The sequence below is a fragment of the Oncorhynchus mykiss genome, chromosome 12 (genome assembly GCF_013265735.2).
Source record: "Oncorhynchus mykiss isolate Arlee chromosome 12, USDA_OmykA_1.1, whole genome shotgun sequence".
NCBI lineage: Eukaryota > Metazoa > Chordata > Actinopteri > Salmoniformes > Salmonidae > Oncorhynchus > Oncorhynchus mykiss.
This window is the reverse complement of record NC_048576.1, coordinates 4,866,946-4,889,537: the sequence shown is the minus strand read 5'-3', so window position 1 is coordinate 4,889,537 and position 22,592 is coordinate 4,866,946. Positions and strand designations below refer to the sequence as shown.

At 45.6% G+C, this 22,592-nt stretch overlaps 1 protein-coding gene across 2 annotated transcripts in view; it reads left to right on the top strand.

Moving 5' to 3' along the window:
• Window positions 1-22,592, top strand: part of LOC110536767 (sorting nexin-30-like) — a 64,277-nt gene that overhangs the window by 27,941 nt on the left and 13,744 nt on the right. For both annotated transcript variants that reach the window (XM_036936741.1, XM_036936740.1), the window contains exons 2-6: window positions 8,187-8,375; window positions 11,245-11,355; window positions 11,904-12,062; window positions 18,233-18,422; window positions 19,988-20,187. In XM_036936741.1, the coding sequence (XP_036792636.1) occupies window positions 8,187-8,375; window positions 11,245-11,355; window positions 11,904-12,062; window positions 18,233-18,422; window positions 19,988-20,187 (849 nt within the window). The remainder of the gene's footprint in view (window positions 1-8,186; window positions 8,376-11,244; window positions 11,356-11,903; window positions 12,063-18,232; window positions 18,423-19,987; window positions 20,188-22,592) is intronic.

The window sequence follows — 22,592 nt, the reverse complement described above, 5'->3', positions numbered from 1 at the left end:
CCGAACAACAATGCAAAGCCAATATGCGGTGATAATGCATTGGGCCTAAGGCACAAACCTCATTGATCCATAGCTGTTTTTATTGGTTAATGTTGCGTAGGCTTACGTTTTATTTACGTCATGTAAAAAAACGAATCTGAGCTGTAAAAGTGATCTTGACTCAGAAGAGGTTGGTCACCATTGTTCTAGAGTTTTCCCTGTTAACACTATCATCATTTCCCTTTACTGTGGCAAGTGTGATTGTGTCAACACGATATAAGACACTTTCAGTGGAACAAAAACAAACTATGCAAAAGATTGTGTTGTCGGCAGAACACATTGGAGTAGGATTCTATCGCATTGACACGCACTACTCAGCTGTACTCCACACAGATCGGTGCGCCATAACCAATCAGAGCTGCAGTAGGCCTATATGCAAATAGACCAGTGTCATATATGGATCTGTGCCATTTACTCTGAACTGGACTGTGTTTACAGCATGAGGGGTCGTGACTAGATGAACTGGACTGTGTTTACAGCATGAGCGGCCGTGACTAGATGAACTGGACTGTGTTTACAGCATGAGGGGTCGTGACTAGATGAACTGGACTGTGTTTACAGCATGAGGGGTCGTGAGTAGATGAACTGGACTGTGTTTACAGCATGAGCGGTCGTGAGTTGATGAACTGGACTGTGTTTACAGCATGAGCAGTCGTGACTAGATGAACTGGACTGTGTTTACAGCATGAGGGGTCGTGAGTAGATGAACTGGACTGTGTTTACAGCATGAGCGGTCGTGAGTAGATGAACTGGACTGTGTTTACAGCATGAGCGGTCGTGAGTAGATGAACTGGACTGTGTTTACAGCATGAGCGGTCGTGACTAGATGAACTGGACTGTGTTTACAGCATGAGCGGTCGTGACTAGATGAACTGGACTGTGTTTACAGCATGAGCGGCCGTGACTAGATGAACTGGACTGTGTTTACAGCATGAGCGGTCGTGACTAGATGAACTGGACTGTGTTTACAGCATGAGCGGTCGTGACTAGATGAACTGGACTGTGTTTACAGCATGAGCAGTCGTGACTAGATGAACTGGACTGTGTTTACAGCATGAGCGGTCGTGACTAGATGAACTGGACTGTGTTTACAGCATGAGCGGCCGTGACTAGATGAACTGGACTGTGTTTACAGCATGAGCGGTCGTGACTAGATGAACTGGACTGTGTTTACAGCATGAGCGGTCGTGACTAGATGAACTGGACTGTGTTTACAGCATGAGCAGTCGTGACTAGATGAACTGGACTGTGTTTACAGCATGAGCAGTCGTGACTAGATGAACTGGACTGTGTTTACAGCATGAGCGGTCGTGACTAGATGAACTGGACTGTGTTTACAGCATGAGCAGTCGTGACTAGATGAACTGGACTGTGTTTACAGCATGAGCGGTCGTGACTAGATGAACTGGACTGTGTTTACAGCATGAGCGGCCGTGACTAGATGAACTGGACTGTGTTTACAGCATGAGCGGCCGTGACTAGATGAACTGGACTGTGTTTACAGCATGAGCGGTCGTGACTAGATGAACTGGACTGTGTTTACAGCATGAGTGGCCGTGACTAGATGAACTGGACTGTGTTTACAGCATGACCGGTCGTGACTAGATGAACTGGACTGTGTTTACAGCATGAGCGGTCGTGACTAGATGAACTGGACTGTGTTTACAGCATGAGCGGCCGTGACTAGATGAACTGGACTGTGTTTACAGCATGAGCGGCCGTGACTAGATGAACTGGACTGTGTTTACAGCATGAGCGGTCGTGACTAGATGAACTGGACTGTGTTTACAGCATGAGTGGCCGTGACTAGATGAACTGGACTGTGTTTACAGCATGAGCGGTCGTGACTAGATGAACTGGACTGTGTTTACAGCATGAGCGGTCGTGACTAGATGAACTGGACTGTGTTTACAGCATGAGCGGTCGTGAGTTGATGAACTGGACTGTGTTTACAGCATGAGCGGTCGTGACTAGATGAACTGGACTGTGTTTACAGCATGAGCGGCCGTGACTAGATGAACTGGACTGTGTTTACAGCATGAGCGGCCGTGACTAGATGAACTGGACTGTGTTTACAGCATGAGCGGTCGTGACTAGATGAACTGGACTGTGTTTACAGCATGAGCGGTCGTGACTAGATGAACTGGACTGTGTTTACAGCATGAGCGGTCGTGAGTTGATGAACTGGACTGTGTTTACAGCATGAGCGGTCGTGACTAGATGAACTGGACTGTGTTTACAGCATGAGCGGCCGTGACTAGATGAACTGGACTGTGTTTACAGCATGAGTGGCCGTGACTAGATGAACTGGACTGTGTTTACAGCATGAGCGGCCGTGACTAGATGAACTGGACTGTGTTTACAGCATGAGCGGCCGTGACTAGATGAACTGGACTGTGTTTACAGCATGAGCGGTCGTGACTAGATGAACTGGACTGTGTTTACAGCATGAGCGGCCGTGACTAGATGAACTGGACTGTGTTTACAGCATGAGTGGCCGTGACTAGATGAACTGGACTGTGTTTACAGCATGAGCGGCCGTGACTAGATGAACTGGACTGTGTTTACAGCATGAGCGGCCGTGACTAGATGAACTGGACTGTGTTTACAGCATGAGCGGTCGTGACTAGATGAACTGGACTGTGTTTACAGCATGAGCGGCCGTGACTAGATGAACTGGACTGTGTTTACAGCATGAGCGGCCGTGACTAGATGAACTGGACTGTGTTTACAGCATGAGCGGCCGTGACTAGATGAACTGGACTGTGTTTACAGCATGAGCGGCCGTGACTAGATGAACTGGACTGTGTTTACAGCATGAGCGGTCGTGACTAGATGAACTGGACTGTGTTTACAGCATGAGCGGCCGTGACTAGATGAACTGGACTGTGTTTACAGCATGAGCGGCCGTGACTAGATGAACTGGACTGTGTTTACAGCATGAGCGGTCGTGACTAGATGAACTGGACTGTGTTTACAGCATGAGCGGCCGTGACTAGATGAACTGGACTGTGTTTACAGCATGAGCGGTCGTGACTAGATGAACTGGACTGTGTTTACAGCATGAGCGGCCGTGACTAGATGAACTGGACTGTGTTTACAGCATGAGTGGTCGTGACTAGATGAACTGGACTGTGTTTACAGCATGAGCGGCCGTGACTAGATGAACTGGACTGTGTTTACAGCATGAGCGGCCGTGACTAGATGAACTGGACTGTGTTTACAGCATGAGCGGCCGTGACTAGATGAACTGGACTGTGTTTACAGCATGAGCGGCCGTGACTAGATGAACTGGACTGTGTTTACAGCATGAGCGGCCGTGACTAGATGAACTGGACTGTGTTTACAGCATGAGCGGCCGTGACTAGATGAACTGGACTGTGTTTACAGCATGAGCGGCCGTGACTAGATGAACTGGACTGTGTTTACAGCATGAGCGGCCGTGACTAGATGAACTGGACTGTGTTTACAGCATGAGCGGCCGTGACTAGATGAACTGGACTGTGTTTACAGCATGAGCGGTCGTGACTAGATGAACTGGACTGTGTTTACAGCATGAGTGGCCGTAACTAGATGAACTGGACTGTGTTTACAGCATGAGCGGCCGTGACTAGATGAACTGGACTGTGTTTACAGCATGAGCGGTCGTGACTAGATGAACTGGACTGTGTTTACAGCATGAGCGGCCGTGACTAGATGTGCTTGTTTTGAGCGAGACCTGAGTCTAGCCACGTATGTACATTTTGTTCATATCCTTTGCTAGTTAGTGAGTTATTAGCCCAGTTATAAATAATTTGTAGTCAGCAATAGAGGAGAGGTTGTTTCCTACAAGAGCACAAAACATTTCTAGACATCTTTGAAAAGTGAGTCAGGTAAAGAGCTTTGTATTTTGAGACAGGCTTGAATAAGCTAAGTAGCCAATAGGCAGAGGGTAGCATAATTTGTCTGATTCTCTGTAATAATGGTATGGGAATAATGATGCATTTTATTTTGTACAGTGGTTTCTTGCATCAAACAACACAACAGCATTTTCAGTCACCTCCTTGTCTGAAGGACAAGTGGATAAACAGGTTCATGTGAAGCCATGCATGTTTTTTTTCAATAGTCTCATGGAATGTAGGTCTACATTGAACACCACACATTGGCTGCTACTGTAGGCTGAATGATAGAACAGCTATTTCCGTGGTAAAATGTTATGGGATACATTTATCCATTGTTTTTGATTGCAGGCCACTCTGGTAGGCCTACATTATGATCAAATAGACACAGTAGTCTACATGGCCACTGTTAAAACTGTAACTTAAAGTAGGTACAGCCTCAGTGTTCACAGTAAAACTGTAACTGAAAGCAGGTACAGCCTCAGTGTTCACAGTAAACCTGTAACTTAAAGCAGGTACAGCCTCAGTGTTCACAGTAAAACTGTAACTGAAAGCAGGTACAGCCTCAGTGTTCACAGTAAAACTGTAACTTAAAGCAGGTACAGCCTCAGTGTTCACAGTAAAACTGTAACTTAAAGTAGGTACAGCCTCAGTGTTCACACACAGTAAACCTGTAACTTAAAGCAGGTACAGCCTTGGTGTTCACAGTAAAACTGTAACTTAAAGCAGGTACAGCCTCAGTGTTCACAGTAAAACTGTAACTTAAAGCAGGTACAGCCTCAGTGTTCACAGTAAAACTGTAACTTAAAGGGGCTACAGCCTCAGTGTTCACAGTAAAAGCATGAAGCTGGAAGTTGCACAGAATTTTAACAACGTTCAAGTTTGCGCTCAGCAGACCTGAAATTTGCTCAGTGATTTAAGAGATTAGAGGGAACATTGGGCAGGACCAAATCGGAGAGATGGAGCCAACCCATGTAATACTTTGTAGGTTAGCAGTAAAACCTTAATCTGCCCTGGCCTTGACAGGAAGGCCCTGAAGTAATATGATCACATGGGTTTGGTGGGTTCTTGTCAAGATTTCTAGCAGCTGTATGTAGCAGGGGCTGAATTTTATTTAGTGCTTTATCCGGGAAGCCGGACAAGGATGTCCTTGTGGCGGGCCACTCCCTGTGGCGGGCCACTCCTTGTGGCGGGCCGGGTGCATGCATGCTGACTTCAGACGGCAGTTGTACAGTGTTTCCTCCGACACATTGTTGCGGCTGGCTTCCGGTTTAAGCGAGCAGTTTGTCAAGAAGCAGTGCGTTGTGTTTCGGAGGATGCATGGCTCTCGACCTTCGCCTTTGCCGAGTCCGTATGGGAGTTTCAGCGATGGGACAAGACTGTAACTACCAGTCACGATAAAGGGGTGATTAAAAATAAAACGACGGTACCACCATAATTAAGGCCTAGTAGACCCATACTGCCAAAAACCTAAATAGGTAAAGGGAAGGAGAACATGGGAACAAAGGGGTGTGTCCAGGAAAGGCTCCATAAGGCTTTTAAATACCTATGATAACCATAATGATAACCATAATGATAACCATAATGATAGAAAACAAAAAAAGATGAGTTCAAACATAATTCATAATGCAATATTTATAGTTATATTCAATGATAACATATTTCTATATGGAACAAAACAATAAATATAGCACAAATAAAGACAATTTGAATTTGGCTCCAACACTAATCTTGATCGACACATGGAAACATAGCCCAAGGGGGGGAGGGGGGTTCTCCAATCTGACGGACCAAAGGCTACCGCCATATAGAATCGGAGAACCGACTAGGAGCATGGAATGTGTGTTTTAGAATGGCCTGCGAGAATAATCGAGGCCATTAAGATTCATTAATTCCGGATGAAATGTTTGGAGTGGGAAGTAACGACACAACGCACAGGTCGCGAACCTGGTGAAGTCCCTACTGATAGATCATCGGAAAAGGTTCGAATCAAGTGGCCACCTACCTGCAAGACAATAGTGTGGCAACAGTTTGACGAGAATACAGACAAGGTGCTGGAAGCAACAGCAAAGGGAGACGGAGGAGAGATAACTTAGCTTTATAGCAAATCCCTTTTGGAGTCACAAAGCAGCTACAGGACAGAAGCACAGTGGGAACCTGGTTTGTTCCAAAGAGGAGATTGACCATTACATTACACTGACAAGGAACAGGAGTTGGGGCAGTGTAACATCTTGATTAAACCCACCATCACCGGTCACAGAGTATTACGGGACAGAGTCAATGTGGAGGTTATATACAGGGTATTACGGTACAGAGTCAATGTGGAGGCTATATACAGGGTGTTACGGTACAGAGTCAATGTGGAGGTTATATACAGGGTATTACGGTACAGAGTCAATGTGGAGGCTATATACAGGGTATTACGGTACAGAGTCAATGTGGAGGCTATATACAGGGTGTTACGGTACAGAGTCAATGTGGAGGCTATATACAGGGTGTTACGGTACAGAGTCAATGTGCGGGGCCACTGGTTAGTCAATGTAACAAGTCTTCTGAAGCTGAGTGCTGGGGCCCCCGAACCAAACCTGGCAGTGCTCTGGCTTGACCTTGCCAACGCCTGCAGATCGATCCCTCACAAGCTGTTGCAGACTACAATGACAAAACACCATGTCCCAGACAAAGTGGCAGACCTCATCAGGGTCAGTAACATCAGAGTGGTAGAGGAGGTGGGAATTATCCCAGGCTGCACCATCCCTGTGATCCTGTTTTTCCCTGGCGATTTAACATGATTATGAAGTCTGCTGAAGCTGATTGCCGGGGCCCCGAACCAAGTCTTGGGCAGCGACAACCACCAATCGGAGCCTTTATGGACAACCTGACAGTCACCACAGAGTCAGTGCCAGGAAGCAGGTGAATTCTGCAAGGGCTGGAGATGCTGATTGAATGGGCTTGAAGCCAACAAAATCAAGGTTGATGGTTTTGAAGAAGGGCAAGGTCGTAGACAGATTCCACTTCGCAGGGACACTGATCCCCACCGTCTCGGTTAAGCCAGTTAAGAGCCTTGGCCAGGTGTTTAACAGCAGCCTGAAGGACACAACATAAATCCAGGCCAATTGTCAGGACCTGGAGAAGCTAGCTGAGAGAGGTTGACTGGTCAGGAATGCCCGGCAAGTTAAAAGCATGGATGTATCAGCATGGCATCCTCCCAAGAATACTCTGGCCTCTGCTCATCTACGAAGTCCCCATCTACACTGTCAAGAGTGAGGAAGGTCTGTGTTAGAGGAGAGGTCCAGCAGAGCAGTGGGAATGAGACGGCAAGGTGCCTGGACGAGGCGGCAGCAGGAGGTGGACAGGAAAGTCTTGTAGACTGACCCTTGGCAGGCAGAACCACACCGCATTAAGTTATTGATCCAGGGGGTGCATGATGTCCTACCCAGCTCATCAAACCTGTTCTGCAGGGGGCAAAGTGGAAACTCCTGCATGCCCGTTATGCTCCAAGAGAGGGACCTTGGAGCTCATCGTAAGCTTCTGTCCTGAAGCTCTGAGGCCGTTATCGCTGGCGCCATGTCCAGGTTCTCAAGCCCGTCACAGAAGCAATCTGCAGAGGAATCGGCAACAGTCAGAGAGCTCGGCCCAACAGTCAGAATTTCACTTTGGTTCGAGCTGGAACGCAGCCAGGCTCAAAATCCAAACCACCAGCAGGGGTCCTAGCTACTGCTCAGGACTGGCAGCTGACCGCAGACCTATTCCCCTTTTTTACATATTGCTCTCCGTTTGAGGCTCTGGCCTAAATTAGTGCTTTAATAAAAGGTGCCATTTGGGATGCAGACCTCCTGTCTGGGCTCAGGCTCTCCTCAGGCAGCACCTGGTCTGTAAAACACCGGTGGATAATAATAGCCTATGAACTAACATCTGGAAAACTGGGGTGTATTCACCCGGAAGCAAATGGGCTAGGTTACAGCGGAGGTTGTTCCCATAGCAACTGTGGCCTGTAAAACGGTAGGGGCCCGTCCCAAATGACACCCTATTTCCTATATAGTGCACTGCTTTAGACCAGAGCCCTATGGAACCCTAATACCTATATAGTGCACTACCTTAGACCAGAGCTCTATGGCACCATATTCCCTATATAGTGCACTACTTTAGACCAGAACCCTATGGCACCCTATTCCCTACATAGTGCACTACTTTTGACCAGGGCCCAATAGGGTGCCATTTGGGACACAGCCGTACTAATTATGTTGCTATTTACTTGTTTTCTGCTGCTAGGACCTGAGTCTGCCCAATGGGACGCCGGTGGAGACATCTAGTCCCGCCTCCTCATCTTCCCTCCTGAACCGGCTGCAGCTGGATGACGACCTGGATGGAGAGACACGTGACCTCTTTGTTACCGTCGAAGACCCGAAGAAGCACGTCTCCACTATGGAGACCTACATCACCTACATGGTCGCCACTAAGGTAGGTCCGCCCAGGAGATGTGGAAAATACTACCTGTAATGTGGATGGAAGCACTGAACAAAAATAAAAAAGTGTTGATCCCATGTTTCACGAGCTGAAAAAAAATATCCCCGAAATGTTCCATTATGCACATTTTGTGCACAAATTTGTTTACATCCCTGTTAATGAGCATTTCTCCTCTGCCAAGATAATCCGTCCACCTGACAGGTGTGGCATATCAAGAAGCCGATTAAACAGCATGATCATTACACAGGTGCACCTTGTACCGGGGACAATAAAATGGCACTCTAAAATTATTTTAGAGTGCCCTTACATTCAATGAGCATTCTTACAATTAGAATTCTGTGTTTTATATTGTCATCCAATAGACCGACCGACTCATCCAATAGGCAGAGCGACTCATCCAATAGACCGAGCGACTCATCCAATAGGCCGAGCGACTCATCCAATAGGCCGAGCGACTCATCCAATAGGCCGAGCGACTCATCCAATAGGCCGAGCGACTCATCCAATAGGCCGAGCGACTCATCCAATAGACCAACTTAGCGAGGGAACTGTGTTATTTCCTTAATTTCTTCCTCCTCATTTCCCTCCTGATCAGATGTCCAATCTAAACACCAAGACTGCTAATTGGAAAATCCTCCAAACCAGGGAAGTTGTGGAATGCAGACCAAAGCTGTTGTTCTGGCCGTGGGAAGATGTTTTGCGTGGGGGTTGCTGAAGAGTATTATAATGGCCTGGGGCTGTTCTTCATGGTTCGGCCCCTTAGTTCCAGTGAAGGGAAATCTTAACGCTACAGCATACAATGACATTCTAGATGATTCTGTGCTTCCAAATTTGTGGCAACAGTTTGGGGAAGGCCCTTTCCTGTTTCAACATGACAATGCCTCCGTGCCCAAAGCACGTTTGTTGAGATCGGTGTGAAAAAACTTGACTGTCTTGCACAGAGCCCTGACCTCAACCCCATCGAACACCTTTGGGTTGAATTGGACTGCCGACTGAGAGCCAGGCCTAATCAGCCAACATCAGTGCCCGACCTCACTAATGCTCTTGTGGTTGAATAGAAGCTAGTCCTCGCAGAAAAGTTCCATCATCTAGTGGTAATCTTTCCCAGAAGAGTGGAGGCTGTTATATCCGAGCAGGTCTCCACATACTTTAGGTCATGTGGTATACGTTACAAATCAAATCACATTTTATTTGTCGCATGCATACAGAGTCAATGTGGAGGCTATATACAGGGTATTACGGTACAGAGTCAATGTGGAGGCTATATACAGGGTGTTACGGTACAGAGTCAATGTGGAGGCTATATACAGGGTATTACGGTACAGAGTCAATGTGGAGGCTATATACAGGAGGTACCGGTACAGAGTCAATGTGGAGGCTATATAGAGGGTGTACCGGTACAGAGTCAATGTGGAGGCTATATACAGGGGGTACCGGTACAGAGTCAATGTGGAGGCTATATACAGGGGGTTCCGGTACAAAGTCAATGTGGAGGCTATATACAGGGGGTACCGGTACAGAGTCAATGTGGAGGCTATATACAGGGGGTATAAATCTTTTCAGTCTCTTGAGGGGGAATAGGTTTTGTTGTGCCCTCTTCATGACTGTCTTGGACCATGTTAGTTTGTTGGTGATGTGAGCGCCAAGGAACTTGAAGCTCTCAACCTGCTCCACTACAGCCCCGTCGATGAGAATGAGAGTGTGCTCGGGTACTCTTTTTCCTGTAGTCCACAATCATCTCCTTTGTCTTGATCCCGTTGAGGAAGAGTTTGTTGTACGGTCAGGTCTCTGACCTCCTGACCTCCTCATCATTGTTGGTGATCAGGCCTACCACTGTTTTCATCGGCAAACTTAATGATGGCGTCGGAGTCGTGCCTGGCCGTGCTGTCATGAGTGAACAGGGAGTACAGGAGGGGACTTAGCACGCACCCCTGAGGGGCCCCCATGTTAAGGATCAGCGTGGCGGATGTGTTGTTACCTACCCTTACCACCTGGGGGCAGCCCGTCAGGAGGTCCAGGATCCAGTTGCAGAGGGAGGTGTTTAGTCCCAGGTTCCTTAGCTTCGTGATGAGCTTTGAAGACACTATGGTGTTGAATGCTGAGCTGTAGTCAATGAATAGCATTCTCAGGTAGGTGTTCCTTTTATCCAGGTGCGAAAGGGCAGTGTGGAGTGCAATAGAGATTGCGTCATCTGTGGATCTGTTGGGGCGGCATGCAAATTGGAGTGGGTCTAGGGTTTCTGGGATGATGGTGTTGATGTGAACCATTACCAGCCTTTCAAAATATTTCATGGCTACTGACGTGAGTGCTACGGGTCTGAAATAATTTAGGCAGGTTGCCTTCGTGTTCTTGGACACAGGGACTATGGGGGTCTGCTTAAAACATGCTGGTATTACAGACTCAGACAGGGAGAGGTTGAAAATTTCGGTTGCCAGTTGGTCAGCGCATGCTTGGAGTACACGTCCTGGTAATCCGTCTGGCCCTTCGGCCTTGTGAATGTTGCCCTGTTTGAAAGTCTTACTCGCATATCGGCTACGGAGAGCGTGATGAGACAGTCGTCCGTCACACAGTTGTCCGGGAACAGCTGATGCTCTCATATCATGATTTGGACGGAAGGTTGTTGGAGCGCCGCAGTGATGCATCTCTCCAACAGCACCCAGGAGAGGAGCGCTGGGATTGGACGAGATCAATATTTATGCTTATTACAGGGCGACATCACCTAAAAAGCCCATATGCCATTGGTTGAGAGAAATTGTCATTGTTTCTTGGCAGTATTCTGTGAGGTTTTATTCTTGTTGGATCAGGGTTAGGGTTAGGGGTTAGGTAACACAGTGTAACCCTCTTTCTCTCTCTCTCTCTCTAGACAACGCGGGTGGAGTTTGACCTACCAGAGTACTCTGTCAGGAGGCGCTACCAGGACTTTGACTGGCTCAGGACCAAGCTGGAGGACACTCAGCCCACACATCTCATACCAGTAAGTTAACCCTGACCCCTAACCCTAGACTACACATCTCATACCAGTAAGTTAACCCTGACCCTAGACTACACATCTCATACCAGTAAGTTATGTATAAGCGTAACTGGTAGGATCTGAACCCCTGTTTCCCCACTCGGAAAACCAATGTCTTAACCAAGAGGAATGACTCTCTCCTCTCTCTCTCTCTCTCTCTCTCTCTCTCTCTCTCTCTTTCTATTTCTCTCTTCTCTCTCTCTCTCTCTCTCTGCCCCCTATCTCTCTCTCTCTCTCTCTGCCCCCTATCTCTCTCTCTCTATTTCTATTTCTCTCTCTTCTCTCTCTCTCTCTGCCCCCTATCTCTCTCTCTCTCTGCCCCCTATTTCTCTCTCTCTGCCCCCTATCTCTCTCTCTCTGCCCCCTATTTCTCTTTCTCTCTCTCTGCCCCCTATTTCTCTCTCTCTGCCCCCTATCTCTCTCTCTCTCTGCCCCCTATCTCTCTCTCTCTCTGCCCCCTATTTCTCTTTCTCTCTCTCTGCCCCCTATCTCTCTCTCTCTGCCCCCTCCAGCCCCTCCCTGAGAAGTTTGTGATGAAGGGGGTGGTGGACCGGTTCTCTGAGGAGTTTGTTGAGACGAGAAGGAAGGCTCTGGATAAGTTCCTGAAGAGAGTGGCTGACCATCCTGTCCTGTCGTTCAACGAACACTTCAATGCCTTCCTCTCTGCTAAAGTATGTTATAGGCTTGGGCAGTATACCGTATATACTCTATACCAGGGTATTTGGAAATAGCAACGGGATCATTTTTCAATCATGTTAATTGTGCCATTTTTTGTGATATATATATATATATATTTTAATTTTTTTAATTTTTTATATTCATTTGAATATTTGTAGTTACTTTTTAAGTAAATACCTGCAGTCAGAGCTCTAAAATGCATCTAATATATATTATATATATATATATATACCAATTAGGTTAATTTGGGTGCACTGTGACTATGGAAAACATCTCTCAGATAATAATAAGGCTTGGTTGTACCATTGTTTCTGAATGAGAAACAAGCGAGTGCAGATTCGTTAGCGTCACGGTTACACCATGACGACAGCGATGCTGCTTTTCAACAAACCATGTTGAAACATCTGACCCAGATTACCAGCACAGCATTGTATCTCCCTATAGCAGATTACCAACACAGCATTGTATCTCCCTATAGCAGATTACCAGCACAGCATTGTATCTCCCTATAGCAGATTACCAGCACAGCATTGTATCTCCCTATAGCAGATTACCAGCACAGCATTGTATCTCCCTATAGCAGATTACCAGCACAGCATTTTATCTCCCTATAGCAGATTACCAGCACAGCATTGTATCTCCCTATAGCAGATTACCAGCACTTCATTTTATCTTCCTGTAGCAGATTACCAGCACAGCATTGTATCTCCCTATAGCAGATTACCAGCACAGCATTGTATCTCCCTATAGCAGATTACCAGCACAGCATTGTATCTCCCTATAGCAGATTACCAGCACAGCATTTTATCTCCCTATAGCAGATTACCAGCACAGCATTGTATCTCCCTATAGCAGATTACCAACACAGCATTGTATCTCCCTATAGCAGATTACCAGCACTTCATTTTATCTTCCTGTAGCAGATTACCAGCACAGCATTTTATCTTCCTATAGCAGATTACCAGCACAGCATTTTCTCTCCCTATAGCAGATTACCAGCACAGCATTTTATCTCCCTATAGCAGATTACCAGCACAGCATTTTATCTCCCTATAGCAGATTACCAGCACAGCATTTTATCTCCCTATAGCAGATTACCAGCACAGCATTGTATCTCCCTATAGCAGATTACCAGCACAGCATTTTATCTCCCTATAGCAGATTACCAGCACAGCATTTTATCTCCCTATAGCAGATTACCAGCACAGCATTGTATCTCCCTATAGCAGATTACCAGCACAGCATTTTATCTCCCTATAGCAGATTACCAGCACAGCATTTTATCTCCCTATAGCAGATTACCAGCACAGCATTTTATCTCCCTATAGCAGATTACCAGCACAGCATTGTATCTCCCTATAGCAGATTACCAGCACAGCATTTTATCTCCCTATAGCAGATTACCAGCACAGCATTGTATCTCCCTATAGCAGATTACCAGCACAGCATTTTATCTCCCTATAGCAGATTACCAGCACAGCATTTTATCTCCCTATAGCAGATTACCAGCACAGCATTGTATCTCCCTATAGCAGATTACCAGCACAGCATTTTATCTCCCTATAGCAGATTACCAACACAGCATTGTATCTCCCTATAGCAGATTACCAGCACAGCATTTTATCTCCCTATAGCAGATTACCAACACAGCATTGTATCTCCCTATAGCAGATTACCAGCACAGCATTTTATCTCCCTATAGCAGATTACCAACACAGCATTGTATCTCCCTATAGCAGATTACCAGCACAGCATTGTATCTCCCTATAGCAGATTACCAGCACAGCATTGTATCTCCCTATAGCAGATTACCAGCACAGCATTGTATCTCCCTATAGCAGATTACCAGCACAGCATTTTATCTCCCTATAGCAGATTGCCAGCACAGCATTGTATCTCCCTATAGCAGATTACCAGCACAGCATTGTATCTCCCTATAGCAGATTACCAACACAGCATTGTATCTCCCTATGGCAGATTACCAGCACAGCATTGTATCTCCCTATAGCAGATTACCAGCACTTCATTTTATCTTCCTGTAGCAGATTACCAGCACAGCATTGTATCTCCCTATGGCAGATTACCAGCACAGCATTGTATCTCCCTATAGCAGATTGCCAGCACAGCATTGTATCTCCCTATAGCAGATTACCAGCACAGCATTGTATCTCCCTATAGCAGATTACCAGCACAGCATTGTATCTCCCTATAGCAGATTACCAGCACAGCATTTTATCTCCCTATAGCAGATTACCAACACAGCATTGTATCTCCCTATAGCAGATTACCAGCACAGCATTTTATCTCCCTATAGCAGATTACCAACACAGCATTGTATCTCCCTATAGCAGATTGCCAGCACAGCATTGTATCTCCCTATAGCAGATTACCAGCACAGCATTGTATCTCCCTATAGCAGATTACCAACACAGCATTTTATCTCCCTATAGCAGATTACCAGCACAGCATTGTATCTCCCTATAGCAGATTACCAGCACAGCATTTTATCTCCCTATAGCAGATTACCAGCACAGCATTTTATCTCCCTATAGCAGATTGCCAGCACAGCATTTTATCTCCCTATAGCAGATTACCAGCACAGCATTGTATCTCCCTATAGCAGATTACCAGCACAGCATTTTATCTCCCTATAGCAGATTACCAGCACAGCATTGTATCTCCCTATAGCAGATTGCCAGCACAGCATTGTATCTCCCTATAGCAGATTACCAGCACAGCATTTTATCTCCCTATAGCAGATTGCCAGCACAGCATTTTATCTCCCTATAGCAGATTACCAGCACAGCATTGTATCTCCCTATAGCAGATTACCAGCACAGCATTGTATCTCCCTATAGCAGATTGCCAGCACAGCATTTCACATTCATAAACAATGTCGTGGGCCGTTCTGAACCTACTCAAGCGTCAAAGTTGTTAACCATTTGTTGACACTTTGTTCAGCCCTGTTACCCCATTGACTAGCTAGTTAATAACCTGGTAATTTGACCAATAGAGGAAGAGGGATAGTTTCTTCAGGAAATCAATGATCACAGCAATGAATGAATGACTGATCTCTTGCATGTTGTCATCACAAACCTGACGTTTTTAAAGAGACCGTGTACAAATATCAAGTCCATATCCCAATCTCTCTGGCCATGGCTTAAGAAAAGGGCATATTTCGTTAGCTACCTACTGCAGGACATCAACACAAGCAGACCAGAAAATAAAATGATGTTTAGGATTTTTTTGGTGTGAAGCCAAATCCAACCTGGCCTCCCTTGGGGGTGTTTTGCAGATAAAAAAAAAAAAAGATTAATAAACAACTCTTAAGCGGGCCACATTATGTTTCTGCTGTTAGACCTACTGGTAGCTGGCGATCTGCCCGTTGAAGACCCCGGATCTAGCTGGTTAGCTTAGCTGGCGATCTGCCCGTTGAAGACCCCAGATCTAGCTGGTTAGCTTAGCTGGCGATCTGCCCGTTGAAGACCCCAGATCTAGCTGGTTAGCTTAGCTGGCGATCTGCCCGTTGAAGACCCCAGATCTAGCTGGTTAGCTTAGCTGGCGATCTGCCCGTTGAAGACCCCAGATCTAGCTGGTTAGCTTAGCTGGCGATCTGCCCGTTGAAGACCCCGGATCTAGCTGGTTAGCTTAGCTGGCGATCTGCCTGTTGAAGACCCCTGATCTAGCTGGTTAGCTTAGCTGGCGATCTGCCCGTTGAAGACCCCAGATCTAGCTGGTTAGCTTAGCTGGCGATCTGCCTGTTGAAGACCCCAGATCTAGCTGGTTAGCTTCTTGCTGAATCAAACTCCTCTTGGTAACACCAGAGAATCTCCTCCTGGATCAAGAGCCTTGCTATCTAATATTAGTATTCTTGCATGCAGCATTTTCGAGTTACTTATTGTAATTTTATGAGCCGGAATGTCTGTCCTGCGAATAGCTTATGTCAAGAGACGGCATAAAATCCCTCTTCTGACACCAGTGTAACAGCAGGGCAGGGAAACGAAACCCGGGTCGCTGGTGTGAAAGATCACATGTAGCTCAGTTGGTAGAGCATGGTGCTTGCAACACCAGGGTTGTGGGTTCGATTCCAACTGGGGACCAGTATGAAAATGTGTGCACTCACTACTATGTCGCTTTGGATAAAAGTCACTGCTAAATGGCATATTCTTCTAATCTGAACAAAAAATATAAACGCTGAGCTGAAATAAAAGATCCCAGAAATGTTCCATACCCACAAAAAGCTTATTTCCTCCAAAATGTGTGAAGACATTTGTTAATCCGTACACAGGTGCACCTTGTACTGGGGACAATAAAATGATCACTTTAAAATGTTTTGTCACACAACACAATGCCACAGACTTTCTCAAGTTTTGAGGGAGCGTGCAATTGGCATGCTGATTGCAGGAATGTCCACCAGAGTTGTTGCCAGAGAATTTTATGTTTTCGAGAATTTGGGCTGTACGTCCAACCGGCCTCAAAACCGCAGAACGCGTGTAACCACGCCAGCCCAGGACCTCCACATCCGGCTACTTCACCTACGGGATCGTCTGAGACCAGCCACCCGGACAGCTGAGGAAACTGTGGGTTTGCTCAACCGAAGAATTTCTACACAAACTGTTAGAAACCGTCTCAGGGAAGCTCATCTGCTCGTCATTCTCACCAGGGTCTTGACCTGACTGCAGTTTGGCATCGTGACCGACTTCAGTGGGCAAATACTCCCCTTTGAGGGCCAGTGGAACACTGGATAAGTGTGCTCTTCACGGATTCATCCCGTTTTCAACTGTACCGGGGAGATGGTAGACGGTGTATATGGCGTCGTGTGGGTTCGAGAGGTTTGCTGATGTCAACGTTGTGAACAGATTATGGTATGGGAAAGCATAAGCAACAACAAACACAATTGCATTTTATTGATGGCAATTTGAAAGCACAGAGATACCGCAACGAGATCCCGAGGTCCGTTGTCGTGCCATTCATCCTCCTCCATCACCTCACGTTTCAGCATGATAATGCATTTCACAAGGATCTGTACACAATTCCTGTAAGCTGAAAATGTCCCAGTTCTTCCATGACCTGCATACTCAGACAGACATGTCACCCATTAAGCATGTTTGGGATGCTCTGGATCTACGTGTACGACAGCGTGTTCCAGTACCCGCCATTATCCAGAAACGGATCAACTCTATGCGAAGGAGATGCCGCGCTGAATGAGGGAAACTGGTTGTCACCAGATACTGACTGGTTTTCTGATCCCCCTTTTGTTTTTAAAGGTATCTGTGACCGACAGATGCATAGCTGCATTCCCAGTCATCTGAAATCTATAGATTAGGGCATCAATTGACTGATTTCCTTGTATGAAATGTAACTCAGTAAAATCTTTGAAATTGTTGCATGTTGCGTTTATATTTTTTTTCTATGTTCTATTCTGAAATGTTTGCGATGCACTCATTAGCATTTAGCTAGCATTCGCTATGGGATTTTACGTGTACTTGTTAGCATTGCTAACCTTTTAGGATTACAGAGGCTCAGCGGGGTATGTTACTGGTATTACCGGTATTACTGAATATCCCGGTTATGGCACAAGATCGGTATGAAGGTATGACAATCTGGATACGCGTAGTATGTTAGATAGGAGAGAAATTACTGCAAATACTGTAGGCATTACAGTACTGTATGCATTTCTGACTCATACCTCCCACTGTGAATTAATAAAGCTTGAAGGAATCTCCAATCAAAGTCTCTGAGACATCTGTTGGTGTAATGTTGTAACAGTGGTAAACAAGGCTCTAACCGTTGTGTGTGATTGTATGTTGTGTTTAACCTGCGTGTTGTGGTTTCTCCTCAGGACCTAAATAAGAGACAAGGCTCTAACCACTGTGGTTTCTCCTCTGGACCTAATAAGAGACAAGGCTCTAACCGCTGTGGTTTCTCCCCAGGACCTGAATAAGAGACAAGACTCTAACCGTTGTGGTTTCTCCTCAGGACCTGAATAAGAGACAAGGCTCTAACCGTTGTGGTTTCTCCCCAGGACCTGAATAAGAGACAAGACTCTAACCGTTGTGGTTTCTCCTCAGGACCTGAATAAGAGACAAGGCTCTAACCGTTGTGGTTTCTCCTCAGGACCTGAATAAGAGACAAGGCTCTAACCGTTGTGGTTTCTCCTCAGGACCTGAATAAGAGACAAGGCCTAGCCCTGCTCTCTAAGATGGGGGAGTCGGTGAAGTACGTGACAGGAGGGTACAAGCTGAGGGGCCGACCCGTGGAGTTTTCTGCTATGGGAGACTACCTGGATATGTTCACACAGAAGCTGGGTACTATCGACAGGATAGCACAGAGAATCATCAAAGAACAGTCAGGTAGGTAACGGTGGTTATTGCTGGGTCACTCTTTTCTGTTCTGTGTTGCCAAATCCAATTGTATTGGTCACATACTCATGGTTAGCAGATGTTAATCCGACAGTAGCGAAATGCTTGTGCTTCTAGTTCCGACCGTGCAGTAATATCTAACAAGTAATCTAACAATTTCGCAACAACTTCCTTATACACACGAGTGTAAAGGAATGAATAAGAATATGTACATATAAATATATGGATGAGCGATGGCCAAACGGCATGAGCATGATGCAGTAGATGGTATAGAGTACAGTATATACATATGAGATGAGTAATGTAGGGTATGTAAACATTATATAAAGTGGCATTGTTTAAAGTGGCTAGTGATACATGTATTACATCCAATTATTAATTATTAAAGTGGCTAGAGATGAGTCAGTATGTTGGCAGCAGCCACTCAATGTTAGTGGTGGCTGTTTAACAGTCTGATGGCCTTGAGATAGAAGCTGTTTTTTCAGTCTCTCGGCCCCTGCTTTGATGCACCTGTACTGACCTCGCCTTCTGGATGATAGCGGGGTGAACAGGCAGTGGCTCGGGTGGTTGTTGTCCTTGATGATCTTTTTAGCCTTCCTCGGACATCGGGTGTTGTAGGTGTCCTGGAGGGCAGGTAGTTTGCCCCCGGTGATGCGTTGTGCAGACCTCACTACCCTCTGGAGAGCCTTACGGTTGTGGGCGGAGCAGTTGCCGTACCAGGCGGTGATACAGCCCGACAGGATGCTATCGATTGTCCATCTGTAAAAGTTTGTGAGGGTTTTAGGTGATGAGACAAATTTCTTCAGCCTCCTGAGGTTGAAGAGGCACTGTTTCGCCTTCTTCACCACGCTGTCTGTGTGCGTGGACCAATTCAGTTTGTCCGTGATGTGTACATCGAGGAACTTAAAACTTACTACCCTCTCCACTACTGTCCCGTCGATGTGGATAGGGGGCTGCTCCCTCTACTGTTTCCTGAAGTCCACGATCATCTCCTTTGTTTTGTTGACGTTGAGTGTGAGATTATTTTCCTGACACCACACTCCGAGGGCCTTCACCTCCTCCCTGTAGGCAGACTCTCTGCCTGACTCTGTGTCAGTGACTCCCGTGTGTGTGTGTGTGTGTGTGTGCGTGTGTGTGTGTGCGCGCGCTACGTGTTTAAGAAGACGTCTGCACAAGAATATTAAACAAACATTTGACCAACTGGGGACATTGTTTTAGTCCCCACAGGGTTAAAATGCTATTTCTAGGGGGGTTTAGGGTTAAGGTTAGAATTAGTGTCAGGGTTAGAATTACGATAAGGGTTAGGAGCCAGGGTTAGGAGCCAGGGTTAGGAGCCAGGGTTAGGAGCCAGGGTTAGGGGCCAGGGTGAGGTTTTTGCGTTAGGGTAAGAGTACAGGTTAGGGAAAATAGGATTTGGAATAGGACTGAATTGTGTGTACTCACAAGGTTAGCTGTACAAGACGTGTGTGTTTACGGTCCTGTCTAACCTGGGCGGTGACTGTCCCCTTCTCTATCCTGTCTCTGACTACTGTGTCCCTGCTCCACTGTGTATTCAGAGTACCAGGTAGAGCTGCGTGAGTACGGTCCTGTCTACACTACCTGGGCTTTGTCGGAGGCGGAGCTACAGGGGCCTCTGGAGGGCGTGGCCAGCTGCATGGCTAACTGCTCCAGCGCCCTGGATGAACTCACCCAGGACATGAGCGAAGACTTCCTGCCCGTGCTCCGAGAATACGTCCTCTATATCGAGTCCATGAAGGTACAGTAGAATACGTCCTCTATATTGAGTCCATGAAGGTACAGTAGAATACGTCCTCTATATTGAGTCCATGAAGGTACAGTAGAATACGTCCTCTATATTGATTCCATGAAGGTACAGTAGAATACGTCCTCTATATTGAGTCCATGAAGGTACAGTAGAATACGTCCTCTATATTGAGTCCATGAAGGTACAGTAGAATACGTCCTCTATATTGATTCCATGAAGGTACAGTAGAATACGTCCTCTATATTGAGTCCATGAAGGTACAGTAGAATACGTCCTCTATATCGAGTCCATGAAGGTACAGTAGAATACGTCCTCTATATCGAGTCCATGAAGGTACAGTAGAATACGTCCTCTATATTGATTCCATGAAGGTACAGTAGAATACGTCCTCTATATCGAGTCCATGAAGGTACAGTAGAATACGTCCTCTATATTGATTCCATGAAGGTACAGTAGAATACGTCCTCTATATTGATTCCATGAAGGTACAGTAGAATACGTCCTCTATATTGATTCCATGAAGGTACAGTAGAATACGTCCTCTATATTGATTCCATGAAGGTACAGTAGAATACGTCCTCTATATTGATTCCATGAAGGTACAGTAGAATACGTCCTCTATATTGATTCCATGAAGGTACAGTAGAATACGTCCTCTATATTGATTCCATGAAGGTACAGTAGAATACGTCCTCTATATTGATTCCATGAAGGTACAGTAGAATACGTCCTCTATATTGATTCCATGAAGGTACAGTAGAATACGTCCTCTATATTGATTCCATGAAGGTACAGTAGAATACGTCCTCTATATTGATTCCATGAAGGTACAGTAGAATACGTCCTCTATATTGATTCCATGAAGGTACGGTAGAATACGTCCTCTATATTGATTCCATGAAGGTACAGTAGAATACGTCCTCTATATCGAGTCCATGAAGGTACAGTAGAATACGTCCTCTATATCGAGTCCATGAAGGTACAGTAGAATACGTCCTCTATATCGAGTCCATGAAGGTACAGTAGAATACGTCCTCTATATTGATTCCATGAAGGTACAGTAGAATACGTCCTCTATATCGAGTCCATGAAGGTACAGTAGAATACGTCCTCTATATTGATTCCATGAAGGTACAGTAGAATACGTCCTCTATATTGATTCCATGAAGGTACAGTAGAATACGTCCTCTATATTGATTCCATGAAGGTACAGTAGAATACGTCCTCTATATTGAGTCCATGAAGGTACAGTAGAATACGTCCTCTATATTGATTCCATGAAGGTACAGTAGAATACGTCCTCTATATTGAGTCCATGAAGGTACAGTAGAATACGTCCTCTATATTGATTCCATGAAGGTACAGTAGAATACGTCCTCTATATTGAGTCCATGAAGGTACAGTAGAATACGTCCTCTATATTGATTCCATGAAGGTACAGTAGAATACGTCCTCTATATTGATTCCATGAAGGTACAGTAGAATACGTCCTCTATATTGATTCCATGAAGGTACAGTAGAATACGTCCTCTATATCGAGTCCATGAAGGTACAGTAGAATACGTCCTCTATATTGATTCCATGAAGGTACAGTAGAATACGTCCTCTATATCGAGTCCATGAAGGTACAGTAGAATACGTCCTCTATATCGAGTCCATGAAGGTACAGTAGAATACGTCCTCTATATTGATTCCATGAAGGTACAGTAGAATACGTCCTCTATATCGAGTCCATGAAGGTACAGTAGAATACGTCCTCTATATCGAGTCCATGAAGGTACAGTAGAATACGTCCTCTATATTGAGTCCATGAAGGTACAGTAGAATACGTCCTCTATATCGAGTCCATGAAGGTACAGTAGAATACGTCCTCTATATTGATTCCATGAAGGTACAGTAGAATACGTCCTCTATATTGAGTCCATGAAGGTACAGTAGAATACGTCCTCTATATTGATTCCATGAAGGTACAGTAGAATACGTCCTCTATATTGATTCCATGAAGGTACAGTAGAATACGTCCTCTATATTGATTCCATGAAGGTACAGTAGAATACGTCCTCTATATTGATTCCATGAAGGTACAGTAGAATACGTCCTCTATATTGATTCCATGAAGGTACAGTAGAATACGTCCTCTATATTGATTCCATGAAGGTACAGTAGAATACGTCCTCTATATCGAGTCCATGAAGGTACAGTAGAATACGTCCTCTATATCGAGTCCATGAAGGTACAGTAGAATACGTCCTCTATATTGATTCCATGAAGGTACAGTAGAATACGTCCTCTATATTGATTCCATGAAGGTACAGTAGAATACGTCCTCTATATTGATTCCATGAAGGTACAGTAGAATACGTCCTCTATATCGAGTCCATGAAGGTACAGTAGAA